This window comes from Haliotis asinina, chromosome 12 (genome assembly GCF_037392515.1).
Source record: "Haliotis asinina isolate JCU_RB_2024 chromosome 12, JCU_Hal_asi_v2, whole genome shotgun sequence".
Lineage (NCBI taxonomy): Eukaryota > Metazoa > Mollusca > Gastropoda > Lepetellida > Haliotidae > Haliotis > Haliotis asinina.
In genome coordinates this window covers 53,713,085-53,735,709 of record NC_090291.1, presented here as the reverse complement: position 1 = coordinate 53,735,709, position 22,625 = coordinate 53,713,085, and the positions used below count along the sequence as shown (strand labels likewise).

Sequence of the window (22,625 nt, the reverse complement as noted above, 5' to 3'; positions counted from 1 at the left end):
TTTACGCCGCTTTTAGCAATATTCCCACAATATCGGGACACAAGAAATGGCCTTTACACATTTCACCCATGTATTGAGTCGAACCCGGGTCTTCAGCGTGACGAGCGAACGCTTTAACCACTAGGATACCCTATCACCCCCGTACGCAGAAAAACAGAAATACACAACATTGTGTATGCGCTCTATTTGAGGGTGTACTTTGCATAATATGCATGACACAGAAAAACGATCTCCTGACTAATCTCTGACTACTTTTTTGTAAAAAACCCGACCTTCCTTTATCCGTGCGGGAGCATATTAGGTGACCATCAGATCATCACGTATTTTGAATGGGACCATGGTTTATGTTGAATATGGTCCTTAAAGTCACCATTACAACCTCGAACCATTGATCTTAACGTTTTGGAACATGCCCTGGAGCCGTAATATAAAGAACTGGGTAAAACTGGTCTTTGTGTGGCAACCCATATCTTGTCGTATGGTGTTTCTATCGCGGTCGGGTCGTCTGACTCACTCACGTGGCGGACGCTGTAAAACTGAAGCTCATGCTGTTGATCACTAGATTTTCTTGTCCAGTCTCGACTAATTACAGACGGTAGCTCTACAGGTGGAATATTGCAGAGTAATGCGTTAAACAACTAGCAAATAATATCCTCCACGGAAATTACACTTGCCTGTCTTTGGAGCAGGTCTTGCATACCTGTTCATAAAAATGTTAGTTTAGATACGTTTGCAGAGAATGTTCGTGTGTAACTGACAAAAGTTCTAGGCTTGTTTCACCAGGGATATTCTACGTCTTCTGTTCTCTGGCTTTTACTTAACCTCTGGGTGTCCCCCGCCGTGATATTGCTGGAATACTGTTAGAAGCGGCGTAAAACTGATTCACTCGCTCATTCACGTAACCTCTGGTGTGATTAATTAGTTATTTGTTTGCCTTATCTGGGCAATACACTTTAAGTCGCACTATTAGTTATGACACTATAGGCCTGCGACCAGGGATTGGTTTTAGGGCACTGGCCGTGATCTCACATGGGCACGTGTGTTGGTTTTTAACCATAACAGATCGAAGGAACGCTAAAAGCTCAGCAGATCCTGGTGTTTGGAAATACCCAGTGGTGGTTACATTTTGACTTTATATGATAATAATCATAAAAATAGTGATAATAATCCCGGCTGTACTAGCATGTTTGTATTTCTACATTTTACGACTTGAAGTTTAATCAATGACGTATAATTACATCTTTTCAGTCGACCTATGATACAAAAAACGCACATTCCAATTATTTGAAGTGGTGAACTAAACATTTCGCTATTGTTATTATAAAAACAAATCATTTGAGTAACCCTTTTTCTTTTCGCGCTTTAATATGCGTATTCTCAAAACAGAAGTTCGAGTTTCAGGGTAGCTAGCTAAACTGTAAATAATACCATCAAATACTCCCTCGTTGTCACGTTGTCATCCATGTCATCATCTTCATCATTCCTACATACATGACCGCCGTGCTATTGCAGGAATATTGCTAAAAGCGGCGTAAAACTAAACTCACTCACTCCTATATACATGTATCCCTTCATGGACTTAGTGTGTCATTTGACGACGCAACTCTGTGGACTTATTTTGAGAGAATCGAACCCGTATCTTCGATGCTATGTGCGTTTTAGCCATGTGACTTCCCCTCCAGCCTAATGTGACAACATACTTACTGCTCCTGTTATATATTACAACCATGCGTATATAATAATGTCTGTAACAAAGTTTCCTGACTCATATACTCACATACAATGTACATTTGATGTAAGGTGGCCGAGCTTCAGTTGGTTTGTTGTATTGCCGGACAATATTCTAGCTATACGGTGGCAGTCTGTACATAGCCCAGTCTGAAGTCAGTGAACAATCTAGTGATTAGCCTCGTGAGCATCGATCTACATACATGGGATACGGTGACGTGTCAACCAAATCAGCGAGTCTGAGCACCCAATCCCATTAATTGTAAACGAAATCAAAACATAGTCCCTTTCAAAGACTGAAGCCTACCGTCCACTTCGTAAGACTTAATTGCCTATTTAAATTTAAAACAGAAATTTTCTAAACATCCCTGGGCTTAGCATCCAGTGCAGCCACGGAGCAAGATTGTACCTACTGACATTCAAGAAACTATTCCAATTTGTTACTCTCATTAGGAGACTGTGTATGATGCTCACAGTCCAGTGGTATGATCCGAGTGAATCTAGGACTCGATTTACCATTAACGGATCCGGGAAACTATAGGGGGCGCAACTCTGTAAATCGAATAGCCGTGGTGGTCGATATGGTTGTGTCATATCACAAATCAGGCCAGGCAATCTTCGCACCTGTAATCGACAGGTATTCACGTGATTATTTAGTAGGTATTTTAGTAGAAATTTCTCATGATTGTGATGTTTATGGTGCCGTATCCTACCAAAGCTCAACAATTCCCGGTTTACAGTATCAATGTGTATTTCTTAGTTATACTATTCGAACCATTTCTGGCTAACAGTATTTCATGGTCGAAAGATATGGCGTAGTGGGACTGGGGCGAGCGAGTGAGTGAGTGAGTGTGATATATATGTAGATAGATATTGTGGGAATGCGGTGTTCGGTCTTCTCGCATGTTATTTTTATGTATATAAGAGCTATCGCCTCACATCTCACATAAAATCTCAAGACCAGCTTTGAGCATGTTGATCATTATACCCAGTCTAGTTCCAGCCGCAAATCGAATATCTGTTGTCGAGAGGTGTATGTTATCGCGTCTTTACCGATATACTCACTGTTGCCTCCGAGTTTTTGTTCAGATGCATTGATACCTTTGTACTGGTCTGTTGATATCACAGTAATAGTTATATTATAGTGCCTTGATATTTGTTGCTTTCACACCTTTTCTCTTACAGCATGATTTCTGGTTTAGTTTCTTTTGAGCTTCAGTTTCGCAATCAGCGCGTAACAGTTTGGATATGTTTGTATATATTTGTCCCTCCAGAATCATTCAGGTCAAGAGCCAGTGACAGTCCGTCAAGAAGGCACTGCAACAAATGTCGGTCACTTGACCGAAGCTGATAACTGCGCAATCATTCATGGATTTCTCAACACATGCCACAAAGACAGGGGTCGGCCCGTTATTCACTTCTGTCCAATGAGCGTGTGTGTACAGACAGAGGCTCAGGCAGCTGACGGCGGATTCAACCGCCCATCTGTGTGTCTCGCAGCAAACTTCAGGGCAGCAGATCGGCCGAAACTGCACGATGGCGAGTCTCGGAAGAAATATCATCAGGAGTAATCAGTTTGCCAGATCGCATGTGAAATATGGTAAGCTTACGGTGCTTTGAGTGTCGTTGTGCTGCATCAATTCTCTGTGATCGGCCTTCCATCCCACAACGTGATTAGGTCAAGTTACGGTTCACTGAACACAGTGCTATTCCTTACGTTGTTTACAGGGTTTTTCTGTGACCAAGTGACTTACTTGTCATTCGCAAGTCGGTAACATAACAGGCGTTATTTAAAAAGCTTGTGCTCAACTAGATCAGGTGTATCTCACTGTTAATTTACGGGGACATCACTGTTAATTCACTGGTATCTCAATGTAAACATGCTGAGTATAATACAGCAGTTGTAAATGTAGCAGGGCGTGGAGTCATCCTACAGATGACATCCTTACCTGGTCAGCTTGCTGACGGGGTTAACCTCTTTGATCATGTACACAAGGCGTCGGACTTCGGATCAGAAGGTCCATCGTTCGAATCCCAGCATGTGACTCGGAACTTTTGTGGCCTATCAACTATTAACCTCATACAATTATGTAAAATTTGATGTACTGCCCTTTCCCATGGCCCCATTAAATGTCTGACCCCAAAACAGGACAGTCTGTAACCGAAGCTCTGTAGTAATTAAACCTTGGCTGATATTATCTCAGGAAATGGGTCAAGTATTATCACATATCTGAAAATACATGTGTGGAAACTTAAAGACATACTATTTGGTTTCTAGGGAAAATTCCCACAAGCCAAACTGAAAACAGACATTTTATGCATCTACGCAATCTGATCTAAAATATATTGCATGCCGACAAGATTTCCTTATGAGCTTAATGAAATGTGAAACACAGAGTTATACACCAGATGCTTCCAGTAGGTTTAATGAGCAGGAATCCATGTCATTAGTTTGCTCATTAGGTGTTATTAGTCCATATAAAACATGCTTTCATGATTGGCAATTGGTATTATTATGCATTAACAACATTATCGTATATGTTGAACTGTGCAGTCAGGAATGAAATTAACAAAGAGGGTGCTTAAATACTTATGGTTTGCTGTGAACTTGAATGGTAGCGAGCAGGTAAAATGTCCAAGAAAAAATATGTGTTTCAAGCTGCAGGAAGTTGTATAACCTTCCAAACTGTTGTGATTTGTGTTAAAAGATGAGCAAGGAAATCGTGGTCATAAGTATAGATGTTTTTACTCAGTAAGTTTTATTCAGAGTGTTTGCAAGATAACTTACAGGTTGTTCCTGAATCAGTTCAGGAGCCACACACTGGAGCAGGTGCTCTTTATGAGGAATATTGTACAGCATTATCATCGTTGACTGGTGCTGAATTAAGTTGTTAAATCCCACATAGATGGTGGCCGTAACATATATGCATCAAGTGAGATTTGCAGAGAGGTTTTACATTTGAATTAGGAGAAATGGTTTCACCATATCTTTGATTGAGCCTGTGACCTTGTATGTGTTGACTGTAGTAACACTTCACAGAAGAAGAGAGTTTTATTTGTATATAAGGCCATTCGCCCTACAGTACAAAATAGTACACAGTACAGATGTAACATGTACAGATATTTGGTAATGATTACAAATATTGGTAACAAATGCAAATATTAGATAACGAGTACATACAATGGGTAACAAATACATATATTGGGTAACGAATACATATAATGGGTAACAAATACATATATTGGATAATGAAAACATATAATGGGTAACGAAAACATATATTAGAAAATGAAAACATATATTGGGTACCAAATACATATATTAGATAATGAAAACATAATGGGTAACAAATACATATATTGGATAATGAAAACATATAATGGGTAACAAATACATATATTGGATAATGAAAACATAATGGGTAACAAATACATATATTGGATAATGAAAACATATAATGAGCAACAAATACATATATTGGATAATGAAAACATAATGGGTAACAAATACATATATTAGATAATGAAAACATATAATGGGCAACAAATACATATATTGGATAATGAAAACATATAATGGGTAACAAATACATATATTGGATAATGAAAACATAATGGGTAACAAATACATATATTGGATAATGAAAACATAATGGGTAACAAATACATATATTGGATAATGAAAACATATAATGGGCAACAAATACATATATTGGATAATGAAAACTTATAATGGGTAACAAATACATATATTGGATAATGAAAACATATAATGGGTAACAAATACATATATTGGATAATGAAAACATAATGGGTAACAAATACATATATTGGATTATGAAAACATATAATGGGTAACAAATACATATATTGGATAATGAAAACATAATGGGTAACAAATACATATATTAGATAATGAAAACATATAATGGGCAACAAATACATATATTGGATAATGAAAACATATAATGGGTAACAAATACATATATTGGATAATGAAAACATAATGGGTAACAAATACATATATTGGATAATGAAAACATAATGGGTAACAAATACATATATTGGATAATGAAAACATATAATGGGCAACAAATACATATATTGGATAATGAAAACTTATAATGGGTAACAAATACATATATTGGATAATGAAAACATATAATGGGTAACAAATACATATATTGGATAATGAAAACATAATGGGTAACAAATACATATATTGGATAATGAAAACATATAATGGGCAACAAATACATATATTGGATAATGAAAACATATAATGGGTAACAAATACATATATTGGATAATGAAAACATATAATGGGTAACAAATACATATATTAGATAATGAAAACATATAATGGGTAACAAATACATATATTAGATAATGAAAACATATAATGGGTAACAAATACATATATTAGATAATGAATACATATAATGGGTATCAAAAACATATACTGGATAATGGATACAAATATTGGTACCATGCATATAATGAAAAGCTAGCTGATACTCTGAAGCAGGTGACTGGTATTGATGGAGTATCCCTGTAATGGTTTTCATCATACGTAGCCAACTGATACCAAGCTGTTGTTGCCCAGAATGCAAGCTCAAGTACAACACTTCTCAACTTTTGAGTGCTGCCCTCGAGCCTATTTTATTCACCTTATACACATCTGTCCTTGGAAATCTAATCTCTATCACGACTATGGGTCATCACAGTGAAAGCATTCTTTCTGATGGATTCTCAGTCTACAGTTGATCAGATGAAGTTTTGCACACACAAGATTCAGTGTTGGATGGATGTTAACATGCTCATATTCAACGCTGATAAAACATATCTCTTTCACACACACATGCACAAACACACATATTTCTTCATATATTTGATAAAACATTTCAAGTAAAACATTCCTTTTTATGTTAATCATGAATGTTTTATTCTAGTGATAGTACATAACAAACTGAATTAATGAAGGGACACGCATCCATTCACCAAATACTTGAGTTAATCATAACAGCTTCAGCTAGCACTGTGGAACCAGAACAATAGTTTGGACTAGAACCAGCCACAGCTGGACATAAGAACATTTCACCACAGTTCATCTCATAAATTGTATGTTAAGATGGCATTGATGTGATTTTAATACCTGAACACATGACATTTTATTTATCTTTTGAAATATAAAATTTCCTGCATGTCAGTGTGTCTATCTTTCCCAGCACGGATGCTTCATCTGTTTATGTTGTAAACAAGTGTTTTATTACCAGCAAAACTCCCATCTTTCGTTTTAGTTCAGAAAAACATATCATGACCATTCAACTTTGTTTGAAATACAGGAAAACATGAAACTGAAAGTTTTGAGCTTGAAGAAAAGGAAACAATTCAGACATCCACATATGTTTCATATTTAGATCCATGTTCATAGTGATCAAATATTCACCAAGTAAACAGATGATTTCCATTTTCCAACAGACAACTAATTACTACAATTCAAGCAATATTTCAGCCTTTGTGTTTACATTTTACAACTGTGAGGTGCAAGAGAGCATGATCTTTTGACCAAGATTTCAAAGAATGTCTTCCAAGACTTGCTTAAGCCTTTTTTTAATTTGATTATATGGTTTATGGATATTTTTTTAAAAATAAATGTTATGTCAGTAGAAAGGAAAGAAAAATATGAATATGAAGATGTCATTTACAAAATTCAGTGTATCATTGTGTTATGAGTTCTGACAGTTTGTGTGATTTTCATTTGTAAAATTTGAAAAAGTTTCAGGGAATATATGAAAGGAATAATTTGCTACTTTTTATTTATTTTTTATTATTTCTTACCTCCTTTGGTTTTAGTAGGTCAGTGGCATATATTGGCTAGAAATATGTAAGAAAAATATTTTGTTTCAACTTTCTTCACATTTCAGCCCAGCAGATCAGTAAACCAAGTAATTAAAATATAGGCTCTAGAAATTGTTCAGTTAGAACCTACTGTATTCAAGGCCTCAGTACAGCTGATTTATGTATTTTGACTTGAACCACACTTAATTTATTCAGGGGAACAGTTCACTGGTGTTTGTATATTCTTATGATTATTGTCACGTATGTGCAGTGTGTGAAATAGTTTCCGAATTATGCTAGCCTGGGCTAGCTATGCCTGAAAGGTGCTCATCCACGAAATATTTCATTAGTAAAAAATTTGAAAGTAGACACAGGTTTCATCATTACGCTACTAATAAGATGAACATTATCTGGCACAACTGGATTGTCGTCATGAGCAGCGAGCTAGCAAGTCAGTATCTATTTCCCACACAGCCTGTTTGACAGGATATTTTCATCATTCCGTGAACACGTGATATCATCACTATTTTAACCTGACCACATGCTCATGATATAGTACCAGTTGTACTTTGACTTTCTGTGTTGGTTGTTTAACGCCACCTCTCTATTTCATGTTTTTGGTGACTGTTAACTCCTCTTTTAGCAGATATTTCATATTGATAAATATTCTAAAAAGGTATGTGTCCTCCATATCAGTCAAAGAAAGTCCTGCCTGGAAAGTGTGTCAGTGTAACCAGTTTTATCTTCTCTGTAGTGACGGCATGCACTGTATGCTGTGAGGGCTTATTCAGAGAGAGGCAGAGAGTTTTCAAATTTGTTAAAAACGATTTTAAAATGTTAACTGTTTATGCACATGTGATATGGACAGGTGTGACCTCAACGTAGCATGCTTAGAAGATTTAAAATGCCTCTTTATTTGATTTCTTGAATGAAATCTCTCAATGAATCTTCCCAGAAGCAGAGGATTGTCACTATATTGGATTGAACAAACTGGACTCACCTGATACATAAGGATGACACATATGCATTTTATTTGATTTTTAACATTTTGTTGCATAATATGGCATTTAAGTTTATGACTGATCATTCCAGAATTTACTATCACCGTATGCATGTTCCTTGGAGTGTTAGTTGTCATAGTGAGAGTCAAAATGTATGAACGTTGAAATATAATGTACACTCTGTGAAGATTCATAATCCATTAAACTCACTCAGAAAGAAAATATATTCATATGATTTATTATATCTGTTTTTGTATGTTTTTTACTCAGTTTCATTCACTGACTGCACATATACACTGGCAGACATACACAACTACCAGCTGTGAGATGGAATAAAAGGATACATGACAAGCAGGAGTGTGTATATCCTAAGGTTACTAAACAGGGTATCCTGTGACACTTAATTGGGGAGATGAGGTGATATGGGGTTTAGCAGGGTTTAATGTTTCACTCATATGACAATATGCATACATGTGTATGAGTTGCTGGTTTTATAGTGCTAGCTCACTGAGATACCATGCATGAATACTCCACTCAAACACATTATGCTGACTGCAAGCCAACCAGTCTCTGTTCCACCCAGTAATGCAGAACACCCAGTAATGTCGAGTAAGGACCAACAAGTACCATATTTTAACATCTTTTGGTATTACGTGGCCGGGGATTGCACCCGTGACCTTCCGCTCTCCAGGTAGTCAGTTAATGTAGAAAGTCAGCCATAGTGACAGAGGGTTGTAATTTATTTACATCAAACACTGGATGTCACCAATGTCCAACACAAAAATCATACGCAATGTAAGTATGATTTGGTGCACATACGCCACATGACCAGCTAAATACGGCAATGGCAACTGTGTACGTGGGACTTTCCAACCAGTGAAAGTAGGGCTAGTGACTCATGCCTTGCATGAAGCTGTGTATGTGTTGGAATATTGACTCATCAAGACAGATTACAGATGCTGTATGTAAAGACTTGGCAAACTGACCCGCTGGTAAATTCACAATAGTGGGCTTGATACCCAACTGTCACATCATAATAGAATACAGAAGTACAGAAGTTGTTATCCATGAAAGTATGTTGCCATTTTTATGTGAAATAATAGACATCTGAGTGCATTACTGAACATCTATGTGCAATAGTGGCTGCCAGTGTGATAACGACACCTATGTATAGTAATGGGCACCTATGTGCAATAATGGGTGCCATTGTGATAATGACACCTATGTATAGTAATGGGCACCTATGTGCAATAATGGGTGCCATTGTGATAATGACACCTATGTATAGTAATGGACACCTATGTGCAATAATGGGTGCCAGTGTGATAATGACACCTATGTATAGTAATGGACACCTGTGTGCAATAACAAGTGCCAGTGTGATAATGACACCTATGTATAGTAATGGACACCTATGTGCAATAATGGGTGCCAGTGTGATAATGACACCTATGTATAGTAATGGACACCTATGTGCAATAATGGGTGCCAGTGTGATAATGACACCTATGTATAGTAATGGACACATATGTGCAATAATGACACCTATGTATAATAATGGACAACCATGTGCAATAATGGACACCTATGTGTAACAATGGACACCTATGTGTAATAATGGACACCAATATACCTATGTAATAATGGAATCCGATGTGTAACAATGGATAGTAATATGTAGTCAAGTTTCATGAACTCCAACATATGAGAACTAAGAACTAATTTAAGTTTTCTGCTCCACACATTTTGACCTCATTATAATCTGATCTGGATGGCAGACAAACGAAACCAAAGGTATGGCATGTACATTATGTGTGTGAGCATTACTGGCATTTTTATTTGTATGTGCATTTTATATGATAATAATCCTCTCTACATTTTTCCTTTAGGATCTGATGTTGCAAATGAAGGTGAGCTGCAGACCCTGTGACCATGTGCTCATTCAGTTGTTTGTTGTATTGTAGGTAGTTGTGCAGCATATAGTACAGCACCTCTTCCAGACTTCCCAGTACACAGTTTCAAGCCCCCCACATACCAGGTCAGACGTACTTCACACTCACACATAAAATTGTTCAATGTCAATAGCAAATGTATCAAGTCAGTCATTCATGTGAAAGATTTATTCTTGTGGAGGAACTCTGCTTGTAACTTCCAGACAATGACTGAACGGAATTCTAGTTGTAAACTTTCTGATAAGTTCATTTTGTTTCTAAATTATGTTACCATGGTTACCTTTAATGTGACAAAGATTACTGATATTGATTCATGTATCTAAGCCTCAAGGGCACCATGGCAGTGTAGTAGTAAACTTGCTCATTTATCTACCACATCGACAACCCTAGTGTGATTTCACACTGTTTGAATCCATTCATGGTCTCCTGCAGTTTTGTGATGATGATGTTACTGCAGGCAATTAGGTGTTTTACGAGTGATGTTGAACCTACCAGTAACTCCCTCACTCACCCATCTAAAATATATAGTTATTTTTTGGTAGCTTCACATTAATTCTTTGGAGTTTGTTCCTTTTGACTTTCTTTCTGGCTGAAACAAGATGATTATCCGAATTGATATGTAATAATATGTGAATTTATTCTGTTGTTAGGGAATCAGTGTGGAGAAGTCAAAGGATGTACGAAAGAAGAACCTGAATCCAGGGCTAGTGACGTACTACAGGAAGCCAGTGATGATCCACCAGGGTCACATGCAGTACCTGTACGACACAGACGGACGGCCTTACCTCGACCTGTTTGCTGGCATCGTCACTGTCAGTGTTGGACATTGCCATCCGTGAGTTCGCACAGCAAGATTTAGTCTGCATCCTGTCACGGTAGCTCATTCTCATTGTACTAAGTGACTGTAATGATGCTTATGAGTGGTCAAATTCAAATGGTTTTGTCCGTGTAAGTTCAGGTGCCATGGTAACATCTGCAGAAATGGAACTTATGGTTATGTGTTTCTTTGGAAATACTTCCACTCAAACAATACATTGTGTCCATTGAGAAGGTGATCTTTGAACACAAATGTTGAACAGAAGATGTACCATGTTTCTGGTGTATATGGTGAAAGAACTTTGGCATAGGATACGATATACAGATCATATGACACACTGACCAGTAGAAAGTGGTTGGCGTGTGAGACAAGTACAAATGGCTACAAAATGAAGGGAATTCTTCTGGTCTGTTTACAGGTTTTATTCTTATGGCTAAAATATTTGTGACTAGTGTACAACATTCACTCACTCACTCACTCCAGGCGGACGGTGAAGGCAGCTACTGACCAACTTGGCAAGCTGTGGCACACCACCAACATCTACCTCCACCCCAAGATACATGAGTATGCAGAGAAGCTTGCATCCAAGATGCCGGGCAACTTGAAGGTGAGGCAGTGATGCTGGGCAGTTATGTAGAAGTCTTAGTGTTACACCGCACTCAGCAATATTCCAGCTATATGGCGGCGGTCTGTAAATAGTCAAGTCTGTATTCAGTGTACAAATGCTATTATTTGCCACATTAATGAAGCTGCAAAATTCACTCACTAACTCAATTATAAAAATCTAAAATACCTCAGACCTGATGCTAGTAATTTAATTTGCAGGTTGTTTGTTTTACCAATAGTGGTTCTGAGGCGAACGACCTTGCCCTTCATATGGCTCGTTTGTACACTGGTGTGTATGATACTATATCTCTGAGGTATGTACAGATCATTTTATAAGACCTGACAAAACAAGTTGTTTCACAGTTGAAAGAATAGTTTTTGACATTGATTGCCTTATGGCATCTGAAAGGAAACTGTAACCCATGCTTCAACCCTTCCCTAGTCATTCGTTTACACTCACTCACTCACTTACTCACTCACTCACGGTTTTACCCTTCCCTGTTCTCAAATCACTGGTTTACATTCTTCCTTTATAACCTCACAGTCTAATAACTTCTTGTATATCTTGTTGGATGTCATTGTGACCCATTCAGCATGGGAGGGTGCTCATTCTATCAATCACTGGTGTGAATGACTCAGCCTTCTTTCCATACCCAATATGGCTTTTATGCTAGTAACTTCATCAACTTTTAGAAAAATATTCACCACCTACACATGTTATTTTCCCAAAATATTTAGTTTTATTTCATTCAAAACATAACCTGTCATGAATAATTTCAGGAACGCTTACCATGGGATGAGCCCCTACCTGATGGGTCTGACAGCTATCTCCACTTGGCGTTATAACACACCCACTGGATTCGGTATCCATCAGGTCAGTGGTTAAAGAGAACACTATCAGGTCAGTGAATAAAGAGAACACTATTTCTAACTTTTACATTAAATCAAATGCCATATTAAAATATACATCCAGTCTTATGAAAAATGATGCCAAGACAAAATCCCAGTTTTGATAAGAACTGTTTTGTGTCCATTGGACCTGTTACCATGGCCAGAGAGGTGGAGTTACATACCTAGTTACAACGCTTCATCCCACCTGATACAGCAGTTAACACTCTTCCAGGCAATGAACCCAGACCCGTTCCGTGGCCCTTGGGGTGGAGCTAGGTGTCGAGACTCTCCATCACAGGTAGGTTGGCATTAATAATTGATTAAAAACATTAAACTGATTCTGTGATATCTGATTGGCTAACAGAGCAACATATTTTGCATTTTAGTAGCCCACACCTGGTGACAGATTTATGTTTTTGGTTTGGTTGACAGTGGAATATGCAGGTTTGGTACAGCAGTTTTGTGTTGAATGGTGACATATATTGTACTGTTGTCTACTGTTTTCATTTTTTAATGATTAGCACAGCAATATGATGTGATGTTATTAGTGCAGACATGTTAATAGTAACTTACTGTTGCATGTATGCTAATCTTTCAGTGATATTCCAAAAATATTTTAGTGAGCTGCAGAACGTTATTTTGATCACATTCATGTAATGCAGAACAACTTGAACAATTTAGGCAGTTATAGTTTTGTATGTGAGTTTCAGAGACAGCAAGTGACACAGGTTGAAATGAGAATGGGGTTCAGTTTCTGAGTGTGATTTCAATATTGATTCTCATTTTCTTTGAGTGACACTAGGAAGTTAGTGTAATAAACGAGGGCGATAGTTCTATGGATGTACAACTTCTATACGACAATATATTTCACATTTCAGTTCAAATATAGTTATATTCTGCAGAAAATAACACATATGCCATTTAATACTACTTGTTGATACTTTCAAAGCACTTTTATGATCATGTATAATAATAATATGTGACAATTGTGTTAAATCTGACTATTGGTCCCCAACATCCAGTGCTTGTTACTAAAGTAGGTGGGTGAGTCAGTCAGAATAAAGTCAGACCCCTCATAGCGCAGTGGCTATAAAGGGGTGTCTGTCTATGACTTTGTCTTCTATTCATTTCCATTCATTCTTTTCACTGGTTCCAGCTTGCCGTGTCAGCTCTTTTAGTTGTTGATGAGTGAGCAAATCTTAAGTCATCAGAATTTGTGGCTTCATACAGTATTCTGTTAAGATTTTAGTAATCAGTCATGTTAGTCATGCAACTGGTTATATTTTATATTTTAGTGCAGTCACTGATGTATGATATTGGAAAACAGAGACATTGTTTGTGTGTTTTGTTAGCATGCTGTAGCAATATTATGTATTTTATTCCAATGTTGTGTCTATTGCTCCTGGCCTAATAGGTTGGCAACAGCAGGTTGGAATGTTGTGCCACATGTTGTGTTACCATTATATTTCATGCAAATTATTATCAGGACACTAGCTATACACAGACGTCTGATATGATTTAATTAACTGATAAGTGGTCATATTTTATTATAGATTCTATCGTAGGAGATGAGTTATGTCTGATATATTTTTACTGGTATAATCAGATGGACATCTCTCAACTGTGATCTTACGTACTGTACTCTTTCTGTGTAAATCAGTTGGGTCTAATTGATTTGGCACATATCCTATAGGCTGATTGTTTAAGGGACAGACTGTGAAACATAGCTAAAATAGCTAAAACAGGAACTAAAGGTTAAGCTTCAACATGCCAGACGTTTATGAATGTGCATGAAAATCTAATCTTTTCTGTTCTTTGACTAAGGTTGTGCCCAGCAGTTGGGAAATGACTATGTTTGCAATGAAGAATCCCAAAGAATTATTTGACATCACCTTTTGTTCTTATACTGGACATAATCAAAGTAGAAACCTGATGTTGTGGTTTCATTTTTGTTTTTGTCACCTTATTTGGGATGGTATATTGTCTATCTATCCATCCATCTATCCATCAGCTATCTACCCTTACTTCCATCCATCAATCCATCCATCCATCCATCAGCCATGCACCCTTCTGTCATCTATCCATCCATCAGCCATGACCCCTTCTATCATCCATTCATCCATCAGCCATGACCCCTTCTATCATCCATTCATTCATCAGCCATGACCCCTTCTATCATCCATTCATCCATCAGCCATGACCCCTTCTGTCATCCATCCATCCATCAGCCATGACCCCTTCTGTCATCTATCCATCCATCAGCCATGCACCCTTCTGTCATCTATCCATCCATCAGCCATGCACCCTTCTATCATCTATCCATCCATCAGCCATGCACCCTTCTATCATCCATCCATCCATCAGCCATGACCCCTTCTGTCATCTATCCATCCATCAGCCATGACCCCTTCTGTCATCTATCCATCCATCAGCCATGACCCCTTCTATCATCCATCCATCCATCAGCCATGCACCCTTCTGTCATCTATCCATCCATCAGCCATGCACCCTTCTGTCATCCATCCATCCATCAGCCATGACCCTTCTGTCATCCATCCATCCATCAGCCATGCACCCTTCTGTCATCTATCCATCCATCAGCCATGCACCCTTCTGTCATCTATCCATCCATCAGCCATGCACCCTTCTGTCATCCATCCATCCATCAGCCATGCACCCTTCTGTCATCTATCCATCCATCAGCCATGCACCCTTCTGTCATCTATCCATCCATCAGCCATGCACCCTTCTGTCATCCATCCATCCATCAGCCATGCACCCTTCTATCATCTATCCATCCATCAGCCATGCACCCTTCTATCATCCATCCATCCATCAGCCATGCACCCTTCTGTCATCCATCCATCCATCAGCCATGCACCCTTCTATCATCCATCCATCAGCCATGCACCCTTCTGTCATCTATCCATCCATCAGCCATGCACCCTTCTATCATCCATCCATCAGCCATGACCCTTCTGTCATCTATCCATCCATCAGCCATGCACCCTTCTGTCATCTATCCATCCATCAGCCATGCACCCTTCTGTCATCTATCCATCCATCAGCCATGCACCCTTCTGTCATCCATCCATCAGCCATGCACCCTTCTGTCATCCATCCATCCATCAGCCATGCACCCTTCTATCATCCATCCATCAGCCATGCACCCTTCTGTCATCTATCCATCCATCAGCCATGCACCCTTCTATCATCCATCCATCAGCCATGCACCCTTCTGTCATCCATCCATCCATCAGCCATGCACCCTTCTGTCATCCATCCATCCATCAGCCATGCACCCTTCTGTCATCTATCCATCCATCAGCCATGCACCCTTCTGTCATCTATCCATCCATCATCAGCCATGCACCCTTCTGTCATCTATCCATCCATCAGCCATGCACCCTTCTGTCATCCATCAGCCATGCACCCTTCTATCCATCTATCCATGCACCCTTCCATCCATCATCCATCCATCTACACATATATCCATCTACCTATCTTTCCATCATCTACCCTTTCATCCACCCATCCTTCTATCTAGAGCCTCACTATTGACCCAGGTGTTGCAATGTATGTCACGGTGATATTTATAGACAATCCGGTCATGTAACTGCGCTGAGGGTCACTGTGAAGCGTCCGACCTGTACGTGGAACAGCTTGAAGACACCATCCGATTCTCCATGCCTAAGGACAAAGTGGGGGCCTTCTTTGCTGAGTCTGTGCAGGTACATTCACACAAAAACAGTTGTAGATGATACAATATGTAGATGTAATAATGATCCAGGCCTTTCAGACTGTGTGTAGAACATGGTCAAGCTGATGGCAGTCTGTTCTTCTTACGAAATAATTCCAGATAAAATGTTTGACCTTATAAGTGTATGATGTCTCAGGCTTCCATTTGGATGTTGATTTGTTACAGTAAACACATTCTTGTCTGGAACTATCCATACATTTTTTATCAGAACAGAGTGGCTTGTTTTGTTGAAGTGCTTATGGATGGCCAAGTATGACAATTTCTGCATAGTAGTCTCCCTTTAATGTGCCAGTATCCAGTGATTCATTGTTGTGTGTTTTGACTTTGACTAAATCCATGAGTTATACCATTGTGGTGAAGTCCCATGTGCTACATCACTTCAAAACTTCATCGCATAACTTGTGCAATAGCACTGAATTAATGGTGGCACTGAACCCATTTTCTGTTTTGTTATAATCCATACACTTATCTTCTTTTGCCTTTCCCTAAAGGTGACTTAAAATCATTCAAGTAATTCTTTGAAGAAAAGAGCAATCAAAACTCTTTGTATGATAACATTTCAGGGTGTTGGTGGTGCTGTACAGTTCCCCAAGAACTACCTAAAGCGAGCATTTGAGCTGGTTCGCTCTAAGGGAGGGCTCTGCGTGTCTGATGAGGTAGGCCTGCAGACTTCCTGCATGCACAGAACTAACTTGATACTGCATCGTAGTATCATGTCTATCCCTAACCCTGATCTGTAGAATTTATAAATGTCAGCAGAATTATTTTCAAGTAGTCTTGTTTCTTGATTGCAAAGAAGATGTTGGAAGATTTAAGTGAATTTCATCATCAAAATATTTGGAATTCATTATTGTAATATAAATGTGCTAGACTCAGAATGTGCTGAAATATTTTGAGGCTTGGTAAACTGCCAGCAAACACATCAGTGATTTGTTACTTTCTGATGGATAACCAATGGCAAATTATACCTCTACCTTGAATGGAGCAGCACTCTGATGCTGGTGTAGTGTTTTTAAAATATATATTTCACAGGAAATGTGATCTGTCTGTTTAGGTGCAGACAGGATTTGGTCGAATGGGCAGCCATTACTGGGGCTTTGAGACGCATGATGTCATTCCAGACATAGGTAATACTTGTTTACCTCCATATTACATGCTGTCACGTCTTGTTGAGGTGAACAGTACACAGTCCTCTATAATTTTCTAATAAGTGTTGCATACATTTGAGAACAGTTTCATCTTACCTGTGATGGCAGTTTTCCATATTTGCAAAATTTGTTCTTATACTTGTGAAGCACTAGAACCGAATTTTGTAACTTTCTAACACAAGTCATGTCTTCTATAAATGTTGATGGTTCTTGTTTTTCTGAGTTTGATGAGGATGACGTTCACCCTGTTCCAGTTACCATTGCAAAAGGTATGGGGAATGGCTACCCCATGGCAGCTGTGATCACGACTCCAGAGATTGCTGCCGTGCTGGGGAAGGCACTTCACTTCAACACATTTGGCGGCAACCCAGTAGCGTGTGCAGTTGGATCAGAGGTTCTGGATGTAAGCATGCAGCGAGACGTCTTTAGTCCAAAACTCTGTCTTTCTACTGACTTTATTTGGAACATGCCTCTTTATTTTGAAACTCTTCTGTTGATGTTTTAACCCATGGTTTGTAACATAAACACTTAAAGTTACAAAGGGATGAGTATAGTCCATGGACCAGAGTTTCGAGGCTCTCTTAGTGCTCAGAGAGTCTTAAGTGCCATACATTTAGCTTAATGTACAATGATGTTAATGCTAAGAGAGCTTCGAAAATCTAGGTCAGGATTAAAGGGGTTTTCCCTTAGGATGTTTCTGGTTGTTATACAAGCAGTATTTATGGTACAGTACCTCCAGGTTATCATAATTTTTGGCCAGCATCAGTTGTGACAAATCCTCATCAGGTGTAAGGTGGTGCATCTGAATCTGACAAGCCATGATCCAGGTTTTGTTTTGACACCAAGGTGATAGATGATGAGAACAGACAGAAGCACTGCGCTGTGGTTGGGACTCGCCTCATACAGAAACTCCGGGATCTGCAGGAGGAGTTTGACTTTGTTGGTGATGTTCGAGGCAAAGGACTGATGATTGGTGTGGAGATGGTCACTGACAAGGTGAGCCCTACTGGATTGAGTGAGTGAGGTTTCACACAGCTTTAGCAATGTTCCAACAATGTCATGGCGGTGATGCAAGAAATGATCTTCACATATGGTACCCTTGTGAGGAATTGAAAATGGGTGATGAGACAATGCTTTATGGACTTGGCAACCCCACCTCACCCAGTAAATTCATGTGTTCATGTACTAAATTGTTTATTGTTGAATGTAACATGAAATGCATGTCATTGTTTCCTGTTATTTCCTGTACTCATTACAATGCATTTATTTGATGTCCTGTTGCCATGGCACCCTTCACATACAATGAAATCTGGAAAATTGTTTGAACAAAAATAGGACAGTTATCAGTAAATAACTGTTCAGTTCTCCTGCAAGAAGACGGAAAGTAACTTCCCAACATTTAAGCCCATTGGTACTGTCTGTTTTATATGACATCATGTTGTTCTGCAGAAATCTAGGAAGCCGATGTCAGGAGACGATGTAGGAGACATCTGGGAGGACACCAAGGACATGGGCATCCTGTTGGGAAGGGGAGGACTGTATGCAAATGTAAGATCGTTCATCCTTCACAAACAGTCTTTAAATTATTTGCCCTTCACAGACAGTCCTAAGATCAGATGTGTCAAACTGGGAACATGTCCACCATGAAACAGTGACAGAAGGTCTATATGGAAATTATACTGTTTATATTTTTTTCATCAACCCACCCTAAAAGTTAGGACCAAACAAATAATAAACTGAATCTCCCTGATGTTCATTTCAGAGCTTCCGGATCAAACCACCAATGTGCATCACAGATGAAGATACCGATTTTGCTGTTGCCATCATGAGAAGAGCTTTTGAGAATTATGCTGCCCGCCAAAAGTAGTCATCAAATTTGAGCGAATATGCCAGTATTAAATTGGTCTTCATGCACCCGGAGCACAAGGTTTTGACTGTTATAATAATCTGTAGATCTCTGTATTGTAGGAATGGTTGCCATTTTCAATAAATAGAGATCACTACCTCAAGTCCTTCTGCTGTGTTCATGGTCAACAAGAAATGGTAATCCCAAATACAGCAAATGTTACAGAAATTGTGAAATTTTTAATTCATTTCTGCATGTCATGCTAAGTATACTAAGTACTAACATGACCTTTTTCTATTTTGATGTCTGATTGACAGTACATATGTACTTAGAATGTCTTCAGGTATGGCCTGAGTTCAACATGTTATAATGTTCAGCACAAACTATCAGGTGTAAGTGGTCGTATTGTCACACTATTCACCAATACAAAGTGTCCGGGTGAAATACATTGACCAATAGTCAAACTATCACACTGGTCAGTGGAATGTTTTGTCAACTAGTTTTATCTAACTAGATTGCAGAAATGAATGTGAAGCACATGGCCATTGACTATGATGTCAGTGCATTGTTACCTCATTGTGTGATGTCATAGCACGATATGATGTCATCCATGGTATGCCTGGATTTAAATACATACCATTAATGATATGGTTATGTGAAGTTAAGTTGCTCAATGGAATGCACAGTGACCACATTTTCATTAGTATAGAGACTTAGTTGATGAGGATTTTGAAATACCTTTGAATAATGTGCAAGCCAGATCACAGTAAGCTACAGTCACTGAGTGGAATACCAATATCCAGATTACTCAGAATGTGTACTTGGTATCATGGTATTTGTAACCTGTCAACTAGCCCAGAGCTGTTCTGCTTCCATAATAAATAATAAAAAGCATTAACGAGTATGTATATGTCAGCGTTTTGTGCTTTTTCGGATTTAAGTGTCCAAGCAGCTAAATCAGATGAAGCTGGAAAACATATGATATCTTTATTGATGATTATGAGAACCATTTTCTCTTTAGAAACAAAAATAGTAATTTTCATTTAGTATTTTCAAAATATGAATGATTTTCTTTTTCTGTTCTTAACAGTAGTTCCTTAATCATGCTACTTCTTCTTTGACTTCTGCTGACTATGCATTTTAATGAACATGGAGAAGTTTGTTGATCATTTAATGTAATTTCCTGATGTCTCCCTGCCTTAACACCGTCCATATGCATTTCTCAGCAAGTACATATAGATGTGTAATCTCAATCTGATATCCTCAAAGTGTGATTTTGGGGATGTGGTTATTGCTTTGTTATGTCTATATGGTGTGTTAATGATGAATTTCAATCATTTTCCTTTGTTGAGTGTAACAGAATTTACTGTTGAATGTTGTCATGCTTTGTACACGTTTCCTGATTATTCCAAGTTGACGTCCAGGCAGTATATATTGTTATCAATGCCACGTGTTACAGGTTTCATATGATAGTATAGAATAACGAAGTCTATAGCAGATCTCCAGATAAGGTTTAGCTCAAGTGAAAACTGTACCCACTGTATTTTTTGGAGAGGGTATTATGAATGTGGAGTGGGTATTTCATTTTCCATTAACCACTGCTTTCTAATATGCGAGTATTCCAGTCATTTTACACACTTAACTGCATGTACTAAAAAGGTATGTACTACCTTAATTCAGACCTAAGAAAAACAACTTAAGTATGATGGAAAGGATTTCATGAAAAATCATGTACCGACAGTACAACACTAGTCCTATACTTAATGTACAACGTCATAACAACTGATGTCTTTTTCGTTACACAAACAGTTTTGATAAATTTATTCTGTATGCATATGTTTTAAATTTTTTTGTGTATTTAATATTTCCAATGCATAATTGGTATGCAAGAATTATCTTTCAAAGCATAATTGGAAATCTCCTATGCTTATTTTACCCAGATGCACAGTTTATATGGGCCTCTGTCTACAGGACATGTTTGTTTACTGGTGTGTTTTAATGGTTACTTTTTGTCTCCATGGAAGTGAGATGTGTTAGATATATGGATGAATCATGTACAGTAGAAATAGACACTTCAAAAGTATGGATGAATCATGTGTTATGTGACTGAGAGACGTACAAATGTGAGGATAAATCGCTGCAAGGAATACACACAGTTAAAGGTGTACAAATGTGAGGATGAATCGCTGCAAGGAATACACACAGTTAAAGGTGTACAAATGAATCACATACTCTACACAATAGACAATTACAGGTGTAGTAATATATCATGTGATATATGAATGAGACAGGTGCAGATGTGTGGATGTCTCAGGAACTGTGAGTCCCGATCCACTAAGCTTTCCTAACATTACAACATTTTGTAGTTCTGTACTTTACTTTACTATTTTACTGTTAGACAGTATTTGGAGAAATAAACTGTAAGACACTTGATTTTCTATGGAGTTTGTTTCCATGCCTATGTTCTTTGGCAGTCTGTCTGATAGAAGAAAAAGTTGGAAATATAAAATGCCAGTGCTGAACCAGTCCCAGAGGTCCGGCTAAACGTATTCAGTCGTAAAGACAAATCATCAATGAAAAATATATGAACCCTTCACTGCAACAGCCACACATGGGTTGATACAATCTGTTTACTACTATCTCTCACTGCCATTTTGTTTTGTTTTTTTGTTTGTTTTTGTGTTGTTTCCTCTTACACTCATCAATATTCCAACTGATAGACAACAGTCAGTAAATAATCACGTCTTGATCAGACAATGCATTGATCGAAAGCATGAGCATCGATTTACATAATTGGAAAACCAAAGCCTGCTCCTCACCAACACCACCTCAGTGATGTAACAGCTTCACACACACCTCATGTGGAAGGCCTTCTGGCTATATCACTTTAATTAACAAATGGTTAAATCATAAGACACAGTGGCAGTATATAACACACAGTTAGTGCATAACTGTTAGCAGATAGTGAAACAGTTTGTGGAACTGCTTGAAACACAAGCTATTAATGGTATATTGATGGTATGAAGATGTTACTG

The 22,625-nt window shown here is 38.2% G+C and overlaps 1 protein-coding gene across 2 annotated transcripts; it reads left to right on the top strand.

The window, feature by feature from the left end:
- The first annotated feature begins 3,144 nt into the window (after positions 1-3,144).
- On the top strand, positions 3,145-22,023 carry LOC137258043 (alanine--glyoxylate aminotransferase 2, mitochondrial-like). Of its 2 annotated transcripts, XR_010954612.1 has the most exons (15): positions 3,145-3,328; positions 10,535-10,608; positions 11,173-11,357; positions 11,823-11,946; positions 12,165-12,259; positions 12,726-12,819; positions 13,069-13,134; positions 16,436-16,567; positions 17,160-17,252; positions 17,651-17,723; positions 17,999-18,147; positions 18,591-18,740; positions 19,194-19,292; positions 19,507-21,752; positions 21,802-22,023. XR_010954612.1 is itself a non-coding variant. In XM_067795587.1 (14 exons), the coding sequence occupies exons 1-14, from the start codon at positions 3,265-3,267 to the stop codon at positions 19,609-19,611; spliced, it is 1,503 nt and encodes a 500-aa protein (XP_067651688.1). In that variant the 5' UTR covers positions 3,145-3,264; the 3' UTR covers positions 19,612-22,023. The 2 variants fall into 2 exon arrangements, 1 of the variants encoding a protein (XP_067651688.1); XM_067795587.1 differs by having other exon boundaries at positions 19,507-22,023.
- The last annotated feature ends 602 nt before the right edge of the window (positions 22,024-22,625 follow it).

Excerpts from the sequence above, each read along its gene's own strand:
- LOC137258043 (XM_067795587.1), top strand. The coding sequence starts at position 3,265 with ATGGCGAGTCTCGGAAGAAATATCATCAGGAGTAATCAGTTTGCCAGA. Across the intron at positions 13,135-16,435 it reads GTCGAGACTCTCCATCACAG|ACAATCCGGTCATGTAACTG; the intron begins GTAGGTTGGCAT and ends TGATATTTATAG. Across the intron at positions 18,741-19,193 it reads TGGAGATGGTCACTGACAAG|AAATCTAGGAAGCCGATGTC; the intron begins GTGAGCCCTACT and ends GTTGTTCTGCAG.